The 13,900-nt window shown below is 50.8% G+C and overlaps 1 protein-coding gene across 1 annotated transcript in view; it reads right to left on the bottom strand.

The window, feature by feature from the left end:
• ARHGEF10L (Rho guanine nucleotide exchange factor 10 like) overlaps window positions 1-13,900 on the bottom strand; it is a 109,336-nt gene that overhangs the window by 27,804 nt on the left and 67,632 nt on the right. Inside the window, exons 23-25 of the mRNA XM_084822337.1 lie at window positions 10,925-11,145; window positions 9,808-9,962; window positions 1,031-1,176 (exon numbers count right to left, since the gene is read on the bottom strand). Of these exons, the coding sequence (XP_084678463.1) occupies window positions 1,031-1,176; window positions 9,808-9,962; window positions 10,925-11,145 (522 nt within the window). The remainder of the gene's footprint in view (window positions 1-1,030; window positions 1,177-9,807; window positions 9,963-10,924; window positions 11,146-13,900) is intronic.

Here is a 13,900-nt window from a genome sequence, read left to right as displayed (position 1 = left end):
ATTTATTTTGTTAGTTCCGAATTTTGTCATTTTCTTGATTTATGTCTAATTTTTTTAACTTTTTGTAATATTCTGGATATTTTCTTTCTCTAAGCAATTCACAGTCAAATGCACATATATTACAATATAAAACATAAAATAATGAATAATCAAAAAAAATTACAGCAAAGACAACAATAAAACAGGGCAGTGTCGTAATAGGGGAATGCTGGGGTAAAGGAGTATGTTTTCAAGAGGCAACTGAAGCTTGCCATGCTTTCTGCCTCTCCAAGTACAGTGGAGGGAATGTTGCAGAGGGTGGGTACCACCACCAAGAAAGCCCCACTTACAAGCTATGAGCTGGCAACATTGTATTAGCTGCAGAATGACCAAGAAGGCTTCCTTAGAAGATCTCAGGGGTCAGCTGAGCGTATATAGGGGAAGGCAGCCTGCTCGATATTCTGGTCCTGACTTATTTAGGGCTTTGTATATCAACAGCAGAACCTTGAACTTGGCTTGGTGGTGAATAGGCAGCCAGTGCAATGCTTTAACGCAGGAGTGATATGCTATACCAGCTCCAGGTTTTGGAGGGCCCTGGGGCAAGGTCCCCTCCCTCCAGGAGTCTGCCTTCTCACCACCACAGTCACCAGCTGCTCTTGCTCCTCTTCCTCCTCTTCCTCATCATGGCTCGCACTTGCTTGCTAGACAGGCAAGGAGCCAGGGAGCAAGCAGGACGAGGCATCTCCTGCTCCTCCCTCTCACCACCTCCATCTCCTGGGCCAGAGCAAGAGGCAGGTGAACAAGCTGGTTGCAAGGGGGAAGAGGAGAAGCAAGTCCAGGGGGCTCTTGTCAGTGGGCCCCTGCTGGGGTGTGGGCCCTCAGCAGATGCCCAACCATGCCTATCCTTGGCTCCAGACCTGGCAATATGTATACAGCTGGGTGCTCCACCAAGCATCCCAGCTGCAGCATGCTGCACTAGAACGGAACGCAAGGGCAGACCCTCCTAAAGCGCACTGCAGCGGTCTAACCATGCAATCAGAATCGTGCCTACCTGTGCCTTCAGGCTAGCAGCATCGAAGACGGTGACTTGGTTGCCGCAACTGGCCCACAGGGCATCTTCCAAGGTCAGCAGGGTCCGCACTGGTGCCAGCCCCACCGTCAGGCAGGTGGGCTCAGCTTCCAGGTCCCAGAGCCTCCCTGGAGTGAGGAAAAGGGGGGAACACAGAATTAGATACACACACCTGCCAGAAGGGGGGCAGGAGGCATAACAGCACCGGAAATCTAGGTCTACGTTGTGGCGGGTTGGGGGGGGGGAGAGCAACGAGGCGCTCGAATGCAACAGATTTCGTGGAAGTCAGACGCTGGCTCGGTTTGGCCTGGTAGCATAGAGAGTGTGAGGAGGGGCCGTGGCACAGGGGCAGATCCCCTCCTTTGCCTGCCAAAGGTCCCAGGTTAAATCCCAGCAACTCTAGTTAAAAAAAGAAAATCGGGCCGCAAGCAATGGGAAAGTCCTTCCCTGCTCATCAATACCAGGCTAGCTGGATAACTAGCCTGGCCAGTGATAAGGCTTCTTCCTAAATTCCTAGAAAACAAGGGCACAGAACCTCAGGCTTATGGGCCAAATCCTGCCCACCCGGGGGCCAAATCTTGCCCCCTGGGGAGGTTCCCCAGATGCCCTCCCAATGTGTTGGGACTGCAACCCCCATCATTCCCAGCCAGCATGGCCAATGGCCACATCAGGACAACAGGTGAGAGAGCAATGTCAATGGCCCTGCTGGCTGGGGGAAGACAGGTGTTGTAGTCTAGTATGCGTTGAGGCCGCCAGGCTGGCGGGGGCTGCGGCAGAGGATCAAAAACATCGTACGGCTGGTTCAGCATATGGGCAACTGCGCCTTCCTTTGCATTTGGACGCTCCAGCACCTGAAAATCCCTGCAGAAAAGACCGCCCGGTCCCCGAAGGGCTCAAAAAAGCTAAAGGGAGAGCTGGAACAGACGTACCCGAGCCACGGCGCTTGGGGCAGAGAGGCAAAGCCAGAGCTCCCTCGGCCACGCTGCCACATGGCGCCGCAGGGGGACAATTAGCTTCTCCTCATTAGCAGGCTGGCAGCCATCCCCGCCGAGGCCGGGAGCAGGGTCAGCCGGGCCCGACGCACAGACGTTCTGGCAGCACGGCCAGTCATGCGCCCAACGGCTCCCTTCCGTTCCTAGCATTCCCACACACAGACACCCAAACTTTCTTCGCTGGGCGTGACTGCTCCGGACAGACGCAGCGCTAACACTGGAGCAGCCACGGCTCAGCGGCGGAGCCCCTGCTTCGCATGCAGCCGGTCCCAGGTCTGATCCCTGGCGCATCCGGGGAGGGAAGGAGAAACTCCTCCCCGAAACCCCAGAGAGCCACTGCCGCCAGTCAGTGCCAACAACGGGGGGTTAGATGGGTCGGACTCGGTCTAGGGCAGCTTCCAATATTCTTATGTTCTATTTTGGGCAGCATCGTAATTGCAAATTTAGGGCAAGAAGGACAGGAGATGGAGCAAAAAAAAGGCCCGATATCGCTGAAGCTGGGCAGACGTGAGCCTGGCCAGTCCCTGGGTCAGAGACCACCCATGACTTTGGACCACCACTAAGACAGGCAGGTGAAGCACCCAAGTCAACTCCACCTCAACAGCCAAGATTGGCTCCCAGCAGGGCCAGCTCCAGGTTTTGAGGGCCCTCGGGCAGCACACCCTCCAGGGCCCCCTCCGCAGGGAATCCACCTTCTCATCACCATGGTCACCAGCTGCTCTTGCTCCTCCCCCTCTTCCTCATCATGGCCGCCGCTTGCCCGCCCACTTGCTTGGCAGGCAGAGAGCCAGGGAGCAAGGAGGCCGCGGCATCTCCTGCTCCTCCTTCTCACCGCCGCCATGGCCTGGGCCAGGGCGAGAGGCAGGAGCAGGGTTGCAATGTGGTAAAGGAGGAGCAACTCCAGGGGACTCTTGTCACTGGGCCCCTGCTGGGGTGTGGGCCCTGGGCAGGTGCCTGGCCATGCCGACCCTTGATGCCAGCCCTGACCATGCGTTGAGAGTGGGGATCAAAACGGGGAGACTTTCCTCCTTGGCTCCTGTGTATTGGAGCTTTCAGCCTCCCTTGATTTCTTCCCTTGATGCTGCCTAGGTTCTTTACCAGCTCCTGCCTGGGAGATGCCAGGGATCGAACCTGGGACCTCCTGCCTGGAAAGCAGTTCTGCCATGAAGCGAAAGCCCTTCCCTTATGGGCAGCATTCACCCTGCATGTTATCAAGGAGAAGCAGATACATGCAGGCTCTTTTCTACAACCCACCCCCTATGACTGCTTTAAAAGCAAAGCAGCAATTGGGATATTGGAATGCAGGCAGATGGGCACAGGAGGCCTTAGGGAAATAAGGTGCACGCATTCAGCCCTTCCCCCTCGTCCGAGGCGGAAGAGGCTTAACTCACTCCCACTTTCATGGAGCCAAAGTCCCCTGCAAAAAAGCCGCTGCAGGAAGGGGCTGATCTCTCCCACCCCCAGGATTCCCCTGTGCTCTGCCAGCAAGTGACGCCCACTTAGCACAGGCCGCGAAAAGAAAGCTGGCGGGACCCTGCCCGGCACGCCACAAAGGTCTGAAAAGCAGAAGTCAGTAAACAGAAGTTTGAACTCGAAACACTAACCAGGAGTCACTGGCTCAACTGCGAAGGGCCTAGATGCAAGGAGGCGGAGGACTGGCAACGGTTAGCATGCTGCAGCTCCCACATGATCAGTGAAGAAGGGCGTGACAAGGAAAACACACAGGGCATTTAATGGCGTTCTCGTGGCATTTTCCAGTGTGGTACTTTTTGCAACACTAGAGTGAACTTGCACGTCACTACTCTTGTCCAGGGTGATCTTAGCATGTGACACATCTTTTATTATTCATTAGACCAGGGGTGGTTCACCAGGGATGTATGGATTTTGTTAAATCCGTTCCGTCTCTGTTTCATGGGTTGTCAGGTGTCTTTCATTCCACCATCTGCTCATTGACAGATTCAGATTTCCCCCCACTTCAGAAAAGTCTGTCGCAATTAACGGAACTTTCAGGGACATGTAACATTTTGCATGTTTTTCTTAGCTCAGCCCACAATCAATGAGCAGAGCACACAAAAACTAAATTGCTACACAGCAGAGCTTGAAGAGAGCTCAGAGGTGTGTAGAATGCTGTGTCTTATTCTGGAAACAAATGGCATACGTTAGTGTAGTTTCCGGCAACACTCATACAAAAATATGTTTAAAAAAAACTGGTCTGCAAGTTCATGGAATCTGTGTGATTCGGAAAAACCTGGTCCACGGCAGAATCCATGTGTCGGATTCATAGAAATCCAAACTCATTTGAACCCACTGCGGTTCCCCCTGGCCTTTTTTGCATTCCAGGAGATTGATCAATATTTTGGTCTCACCCCAAAACATAGCGTAAAACTCAAAATAAGTCCTACTTAGAGCAGACCCATCGAAATGAATGGGACTGAAGTTAGTCATGACTAACTTAAGTCCCATTCATTTCAATGGGTCTATTCTAAGAAGGACTTAACATTGGATTATACCCATAGAATGCTTTGAACAACATGTAAAACGTCAAAACATTTTCCTGTCTAATTTCTCTTTTTTTAAAAGAAGTGGAGGAAAAACCAGCTTTTGCTGCTAGCACAATCCAGGTGCACCACCAACAGAGATCTTTCCACAATAGCGTTTGCGTCAACCTTGCCCCTCACAGATGTGAGCGGCAGCTTAACTGCGCCCACATCTGCTGGGGAGATAGGGGCCTCTCTCTCCTCCCCCCGCCCCCCGACACTTCGCTTCGCCTCCCCCCGCCCCCCTGACACACACACTTTAATTAAAAGCTATAAACAGCTTATCAAAAGCTAATTAATAAAAAGCCACGCAGTGCCAAGTGGAGTTTGGAATCTCTACTTAAACATCCGTTTATAACCCCGGAACACGGGGCAACGAGTCGCAGATTGTGGGTGGTTAATGGAACGTGGAGAAGGAGGGAGACAAATCACAGGGTAAAAATGTTATGGAGAACTGAGGAGGGGAGGAAGAAACAAGAGATTAATGCATGCCTGGTTAGGAACAGGAACGAACTCCACCCCATCCAAGAAGAAAAAGGGAAGCGTGAACAGGGAGGGGATCAAACACCACAGGGGCGGTGTCAAGGGGTGGCATGACCAGGCACATGCCAAGGCCCACACCCCAGCAGGGGCCCACTGACAAGAGCCCTGTGGAGTTGCTCCTCCTCTTCCCCACTGCATACTGCATGTTCCCCTGCCTCTCGCTCTGGCCCAGATAATGGTGGTGGTGAGGAGCAGGAGATGCCACAGCCTCCTTGCTCCATGGATCTCTGCCTCTCAAGCAAGCAAACTTGGTATATGGCAGTTTCCTACTATGCCCATTTTTAGCATTGTGATAGAGGAAGAAACACTTCTCTCTATCTGCTCCCTTCAATCAATACAGAATGTAATGAACTTTCATCATGTCCCCTTTTGGTCACTTTTTGTCTAAGCTGAAAAGCGCCCACTGCTTACAGGAAAGTGCCCCACCCCCTTGGTCCTGTGGGGTCACCCTTTTTCTGAGTGGCTCTCTCTTCTGGGCCCTTTCCAGTCTCAGAACAGGGAGATAAACACGTCACTTAAACGGAAAACCCCCCTGCCACAACCTCACTTGAACTTGAGAATAGAAATCAAGGCCACTTGCAAGCATCTGGCAAACAGGAGTAACCATTTCCACACACGTAACCTCACAATACACGCACGTGCGCACACAGGCAGGCGCTGGTACGCTCAGATAACATTGGTACATGTTTGTGATGTCCGACACGTCGCCCGAAATTGAATCAAGCTGACCCGAACGAGGGTCTTTTTGTTCATCCAAAATTTACAGGGGAAGGCGAATTAAAGCACAGCCGACAGGCTTCAGTGGCAGTAAAACGGCCGCTGTCCCTGCTGCCAGAGAGAACTGACAGCCGATCAATAGGAAATTATAGAGCTTTCAAATTGGGGTTTCTGTCTCGGGACCTGCAATCCAGGCACTGCATTTTGAAAGCCAATTAGCATGAAGTGGTGGTTTTTTGGGGGGGGGAGAAGAAGGTATGGAAAGCAATTTTCCCCCCACCCCTCTTCTTCCCCAGCTGCAACAAGCAGGAAATTAAAATAGATTTTAAATTAATTAAAGGCATTTGAAAACAAAGGGTGGATGAAACCTTCCCCTCTAGGGGAACCTCAGAGAGTGAGGAACACACAAAGCCATTTCATTATTTAGGCCAGACTTCCCCAACCTGCTTCCCTCCAGATGTGTTGGACAAGAAGTCCCACAATCCCAAAGTCAGGGTCTGGCAAGCAGAAGTAACTGTGGGCACGGACCGAACCAAAGGGGACCCTCCTACCTCACACACACACACACACGCATGTATGCTCAGGTGACACAGGTGACATTTGTGAAGCCCACATGTCTCCTGGAATTGAATTGAGCTGACCCCAATGAGGGTCCTTTGTTCTGCTGGATGTGGGATTACGGGAGTTGTAGTCTAATACATCTAGAGGGTAACAGAGGTTTAAAAGAGGCGGTAATTAGACCACTCCTGAAAAAGCCTAACCTGGACCCAGAGGATATTAACAATTATAGGACAGTGGCCAACATCCCCTTCCTGGGCAAGGTGCTTGAGCGGGTGGTTGCAGGACAGCTCCAGGCACTGTTGAATGAAACGGATTATCTAGATCCATTTCAATCAGGCTTCAGGCCTGGTTTTGGAACGGAAACTGCCTTGGTCGCCCTGTGGGATGACCTCTGCCGGGAGAGGGACAGGGGGAGTGCGACCCTGTTGATTCTCCTGGACCTCTCAGTGGCTTTCGATACCATCGACCATGGTATCCTTCTGTATAGGTTGTCTGGGTTGGGAGTTGGAGGCACTGCACTACAGTGGTTCCGCTCCTACTTGGATGGCCGATTCCAGAAGGTGGTGCTGGGGGATTATTGCTCTGTGCCGTGGCAATTGTGCCATGGGGTTCCACAGGGCTCTATTTTATCCCCCATGCTGTTTAACATCTACATGAAACCGCTGGGGGAGGTTATCCGGAGGTGTGGGCTGAGGTGCCATCAATATGCGGATGACACCCAGCTCTACCTCTCTTTCTCATCAAAACCAGGTGAGACAGTGGCTGTTCTGAATCAGTGCCTGGGCACAGGAACGGACTGGATGAGGGCCAATAAACTGAAACTCAATCCAGACAAGATGGAGGTACTGTTAGTGGGTGGTTCATCTGCCCGGCTAGGTGATGTTCAACCTGTTCTGGAGGGGGTTGCACTCCCCCTAAAGGATCAGGTTCGTAGTTTGGGGGTGCTCTTGGATCCAGAACAGTCACTTGAGGCACAGGTGAACTCAGTGGCACGGAGCACTTTTTATCAGCTTAGGCTGGTATACCAACTACGCCCTTATCTGGACAGAGATAGCCTAGCTACAGTTATCCATGCTCTGATAACTTCTCGTCTGGATTACTGCAATGTGTTATATGTGGGGCTGCCTTTGAAAACGGTCCGGAAACTTCAGCTGGTCCAAACTAGGGCAGCAAGATTGTTAACAGGGACTGGCCTGCGAGCTCATATTACGCCAGTACTTTTCCAGCTGCACTGGCTGCCAGTCCATTTCCGGGCCCGATTCAAAGTGCTGGTGTTAACATTCAAAGCCCTTAATGGCTTGGGGCCAGGTTACCTGAAGGATCGCCTCCTCCCATATGTGCCTGCCCGGACCTTAAGATCATCATCAGTGGCCCTCCTCCATTAGCCCCTGGCAAAGGAAGTGAGGCAGGTGGCTACTAGGAGGAGGGCTTTTTCTGCTGTGGCACCCCGGCTCTGGAATGAGCTCCCTAGTGAGGTTCGCCTGGCACCTACATTGTATCCCTTTCGGCTCCAGGTGAAGACCTTTTTATTTTCCCAGGCATTTTAGCTTTCTAAATTTTTAGCTTTGCTGTTTTAAATCTGTATTTTAAACTCCTGCACTGCTGCTAGGTTTTATTGTGGTTGTATTGTTATATTGTGGTTTTAATGTTCTATATATTTTAAATTGTTTTATTGTGTGTTGTTTGGTTTTAATTTTTGTGAGCCGCCCAGACAGCTTCGGCTGTTGGGCGGTATAGAAATGAAATGAATGAATGAATGAATGAATGAATGAATGAATGAATAAATAAATAACAGGCTGGGGGAGGCTGACTTAGGTGGATTTCTTGGAGTAGGGGCAGTCAGGAAGCTTTCGTAGGGCTCTCTTGAAATTTCCCTGAATCATGGCCAACACATACCAGTAGCTGTATTGAGAACAGAAAAGAAAAGGACTTGGGGGGCGGGGACAAGCAAGGGTGGAACCTCAAGCATGTGTAGTTTCTTTTGCAATACTTCCAGTTATGGATGCCACTGGATTTAGAAAACCATTAGGGGAGGGGGAATGCAAGGTGTAAGACACAAGACATAATAAGGTCAAATATCTCCAAAACCTCATTGCAATCACTGAATTCAGAGAGGAGCCATCATCCTGGGCTGGAGCGCATGCCTCACATGTGGAAGGTTCCACATTCGATCACTGGCAGCTCGGGGTAGAAGGATCAGGTAGCAGGGAAGAAAAAGGCCGTTCTGTACCTGGGAACCCAGAAACCTACTACCAGTCAGGGTAGACAGTACCAGCGTTGGTGGATCAACAAGAATATCAGAGGGGGCCTTATACTGGGGTCAGATACTTGGTCCATCTAGCCCAGTATTGTCGACACTGACTGGCAGCAGCTCTCCAGGGTTTCAGGCAGGAGTTTTTCTTTCCCTACTTGGAGATGCTGCCGGGGATCGAACCGGGGACCTTCCGCAAGCGAAGTATGTGCTCTACTACCAAGCTACGTCCCCTCCCTAAACTGCTACAAGACAACTCCCTAGGTTCCTAGTTTGTTGGGTTTTGTATTTGGCGTTGTTGTTGTTTGCAAATGCATCCCCCAACAGATACAGTTTTGAAACGGAAAGCTGATCGATGCAACACTTGGCTTCTAAAGTTTGATGCTGCTACCAAACATCACACCGCCATGAAATTCTGCTAGGATGTTTCAGGGCTTTGCAAGGCAGAGAGGGGGCTGCCGTTAAAACCTATGTTCAAATGGGGGGGGGGTCTAGCTCAGTAGCAGAGCCCCTGCTTTGTACACAGAAGGCCCCCAGCTTCAATCCCCAATATCTCCAAGTAGACTGGGAGAAAAATCCCGCCTGAAACTTTGGAGAGCCACCGCTAGGGATGGGAGAAACAGGGATGCTCAAGTGCGCTGAAATTCTCCAACTTTACTTCAAAGCTCGGTGTGGCTTGCTCCTGTTCTCCTTTTGCACCCTGTTTTTTGGTTTGTTCGAATAGGAACAGTTGTGCATTTTGAGGAAGTTGCGCATTTTGGGAAAGCTTTGCATTTGTCGAGTGCAGATTTTGCACACATTTTGAACACAAGTTCGGGAATCCACGAATGGTTTTGGGTAACCGATGCCCCCATTTGTGTTTGCATTCAGGATTGCGAATGGGGCATTTTTGACTGATTTGCAAACTGAAATTAAATTCTCATACAGCCCTTGCCGCTGCCAGTCAGTGTCGACAGTACTGGGCTTGATGTGTGACGCAGGAGAAGACAGCTTCCCATGTTCCTAGCAGGCACTCGGAGAACCCACGAGAGAGAAAAGCCCTCCCCCACCCCGCCCCGCCCCTGGGAGAGTTCAAGATCTATGGGGAGAAAAAGCACCAGTGAGAAAGGACTGAGTCAAGGCTCTGCTCTCCACTTCTCCGCAGCGGCCAAGGCTCACCATTGCTCCTTGGGTAAGCGGCGACGGCTCCATTCTGCAGGCCGGCAAAGAGGTAATCAGGACTGTGCTTCAAGCAGAGAACCGGCTGAAGTCCAGGGCTTTTGCCCGACAGCAAACACTGTGTCCCGGTGTCCACGCTTCCATAAACCAGGATGCTGGGGAAGAAAAATGCATGTGTCAGAGATGCACAGCATTAAAAGCACAGGGAGAAAAGTGAACAAAACTAGAATACCAGCAACACTAGAATAGAATGGGTGACCCCTAGTGGCAAATTAGGGGTTTAAGTCTCTAACCCGTGAAACTTGCTTTCAGTACCCAAGATCAGTAGATAGGACAGTGCCTCTGAGCACACACAGACTGCCGCCCCACTCCCAAACCTCCCTCTGTGCAAGTGAAACCAGCACATCTGAAATTAGTGAGCAAGGCTCTGGAGCAGGGAGAGAGTACAGCTTGCCTCTTTGGCAGGAAAGTGCTGCATACTTGCCTCTTTAGCAGGAAAGTGGTTTTTACTTGCATCTTTAACGGGAAAGCACTTCAATCACACATATCACACTAGCTCAAAATGCTCCATTGTACATTCAAAATAAGAACGTCAAAAATCAAGTAGACAGAGTTGAGACCAATTCTATTGAAGAGGTAAGATAAATGGGCCATTACCCATAAATTAAAAATGGGAATTACCTACAATGGGGGTGTTGAAACTCTTTCAGCCCAAGGGCCAAATTCCATTTTGGAGACACTCTCAGGGGCCGCATCCCAGCGGTGGGCGGGGCCAAAGGCAAAGGGTTGGGGCCAAAAATACCAAAAAATCAGCATACTGTAGCTCAAAGCGCTTCCTGCCAGTCACTGAGCCTTAGGAGAGGCATTTCAACCTTTTAGAATGGGGGGAAACACACAAAAGCCAGGAAACCAGCAAACCATCAGTGTTTGGGAGAAAGGGTGTGTGGCCTTCTGGGGAACTCTGGAGGGCCGAGTTAGGACCCCAGATCTGAGGCTCAGTACCCCTGAGCTCTAAGGAAAAGTCAGCACCTGTTTTAGGGCAAAAGGACATTTAACAGTAATTTGTGCACACAACTACACAACGACACACACGCAGAGACACACCACACTTCCTCACCTGCCATCCTGTAGGCCGAGGCAGATGACGGGCTGTGCCAGAAAAGGCTGGTCGGCGGCCACCTGCGCGTCTTCCATTTTTTCCTCCTCGGCCCTCTCAGGAATGTATTCTGAACAGAGGACTTGGGAGGCCACAGGGAAGGACTTGACCGTCCGAGGCACTGAACGGTTCAGAGAGAAGATCTCCACTTGGCCCCCGGCCCCCTCCTGGCCTCCCCCAACCTGGGTGAGCCAAGGGAGACAGGAAAGAACACCATTAAACCACCCCCTGGGTAAAGAAGAGGCTCTCATTTAACTCATTTTTCTACATTATTCTAGCGCAGGGGTGTGGAACCTCAGGCCCGGGAGCCAAATCCAATCCTCCTGGGGGCCAAATCTGGCCCTCTGGAGCTCCTCAGAAGGCCACAGCCCTTCCCTGGCCCCACCCCCTTTTCCCCTGACCACCAACTGTTTGGTGGTTTTCTGGCTTTTGTAGTTTCTTCCCCATCCTGAAAGTTTAAAATTCCTCTCCCAAGACTTAATAAACCGCAGTAAGAGCTTGAAGCTATAATATGCTTGTATTTTTTGTATTGCGGGGGAGGGGGGGACATTTTGGCCCACCCCTTCTTTCCTTCAGCAAAGCCACTTTGCCTTTGGCCCACCCACCACTGGAATGCGGCCCCCATGAGCTGGAAGAGGTTCCCCACCCCCGTTCTAGCGTCTCTCCCTGCTTATTTAACAAGCCATCGCAACAAAATCTGGGGGCTCTGACTCAAACTGGCTTGCATAGATTTGGAGTTATCTTCTCCCGAATCTGAATACCTTTGCAGGGGCCTTCCCCAACTAGGTGCCCTTCCAGAACTGTGAGAACTGGTGTCTGAGTTTTGCTTTAGTCTTCCTCCTCCTTCCCAATCCCTTTTCCTCTTGTGTCATGTCTTTTAGATTGTCAGCCTGAGGGTGGGGACTCTTTCCTGATTAATCTTTTTGTAAGCCGCTCTGGGAGCAGGGGGGGGGGGGTTGAAGAGCAGCATTAAAAAAAATGCTATTCATTAAATAAATACATACATAAATACATACATAAATACATAAATAATCATTCATTCAGCTCAGGGTCATGCAGTTATGTTCCCAGGAGACACGCACGCATTCTACAGGGGACTGCTGCAAGATTCACCTAAAGGAGAACTAAGGCCGGAGGGGGAAAGCTACGCTATTCCAGAGAGTTGTTGGAAAGGGGCATCCACTCCTCTCATCTTCGCCTCTGCTCAAACAGGGCCTCTGGATCTTTCCAAAGACCTTCCAAACCGGTTTGACCACAGGCAACAACAGAGCAAAAGCTGTGTGTATGTGTCTCATGGAGCAAAACCTCCCATAAACCACCATCAGCTTCCTTATCTGTTTCCAGCCTTCCAGCTTTGTGTAAGACACAGCGTAATCCAGTCCGCTTGCTGGGAGGATTTAGCTCCTTGAGTGCAGCTAGTGAGATAGACCTCTGTGGGTCCTGGTCATTGCCATCCAACAGGTGGGGATCTGAGACCGAGATAAGGACAGCAGGCTGCCCGCTGGATCAAGCCAAGCCTTCCCCAACCTGGCACCTGCCAGATGCGTCAGACTACAGCTACCGTTGCCCCCAGACAGCACAACCGGGCACGGCCTGGATCAGACCAAAGGCCTCTCCAATCCAGCATCCTGTTTCCCACAGCAGCCAACCAGATGCCCCAGTGGGAAACCCACGAGCAGGAGAGGAGAGCAATAGCACCCTCCCACTCATGTTCCCCAGTATACTGTTTCCGATAGCGGAGGTAGCATTTAGCCATCAGGACGAGGAGCCATGGATAGCCTTCTCCTCCATGAATTTGTCCAATCACCTTTTAAAGCCATCCACATTGGTGGCCATCACGACATCGTGTGGTAACAAATTCCAGAGTTTAACTCTGCGCCACATGAAGAAGTCCCTCCTTTTATCTGTCCAGAATCTCCCCCCATTCAGCTTCATGGGAGGACCCCGCCGCAGTCCAGTATTATGAGAGAGGGAGAAAAATGTCTCCCTCTCCACTTCCTCCACACCAGGAATAAATGTGTACACCTCTATCACGTCTCCCCTCACTCGGCAATTCTCTAAGCTAAACAGTCCCAAACACTGTAACGTTTTCTCATCAGGGAGTTGCTCCAGCCCCTTCAACATTTTAGTTGCCCTTTTCTGAACATTTTCCAACTCTACAATATCTTGTTTCAGGTGAGGCAACCAGAACTATACGCAGTATTCCAAGTGTGGCCACACCACCAATGTGTATATAGGCAGTACGATCTTGGCAGTTTTATTTTCAATTCCTTTCCTAATTATGCCCAACCTTGAACTTGCCTTTTTAACAGCACCTGCACACTGAGTTGACATTCTCATCACACTGTACACCACAGCCCCATACACCAGCCTTTTCCCCAACCTGGTGCCTCCCAATGTTTTGGACAACAACCCCTGGGATTCATGGCCATCAGCCATATGCTCACTGGGGCTGATGGGAACTGAAGTCCAGGTTGAGGAGACCAGATTGAGGAAAGCTGCCATAAACAATGGGAAAGGCAGATACTGGTTCACTCATAACCTAACCCATGGTTTATTTAACCCATGGCTTGTTGCTCTACCCAGTTTGTTTGTCTTCCAGACGTTTTCTCAAACCATGGTTCGTTTTCTCAAACCATGGTTCGTTTTCTCAAACCATGGTTCGTTTTCTCAAACCATGGTTCGTTTTCTGGGTTCTTTGTTTCCCTCCTCCTTTGCCCCCACCCTCGCTGCATCCCAAATGCCTTTGTTGCTGTAGTACTGGCATGGACAGCAGCTGCTTCTTTGGGCTGCTCTTGCTCGCCTCCTCTGTAGTCTGGCGAGACAACCCGTGAACAACCCACAGTTCTGGGCTTGCACGTAATGCCAATCCATGATTTAAACCACCCAGAGCTCACAACCCGAACAACAAACCACCCAGAGCTCACAACCCGAACA

The sequence above is a fragment of the Heloderma suspectum genome, chromosome 15, assembly GCF_057233095.1.
Source record: "Heloderma suspectum isolate Gila_16-S chromosome 15, 16-S_ref, whole genome shotgun sequence".
Taxonomy (NCBI): Eukaryota; Metazoa; Chordata; class Lepidosauria; order Squamata; family Helodermatidae; genus Heloderma; species Heloderma suspectum.
This window is presented reverse-complemented; position numbering and strand designations above follow the sequence as displayed.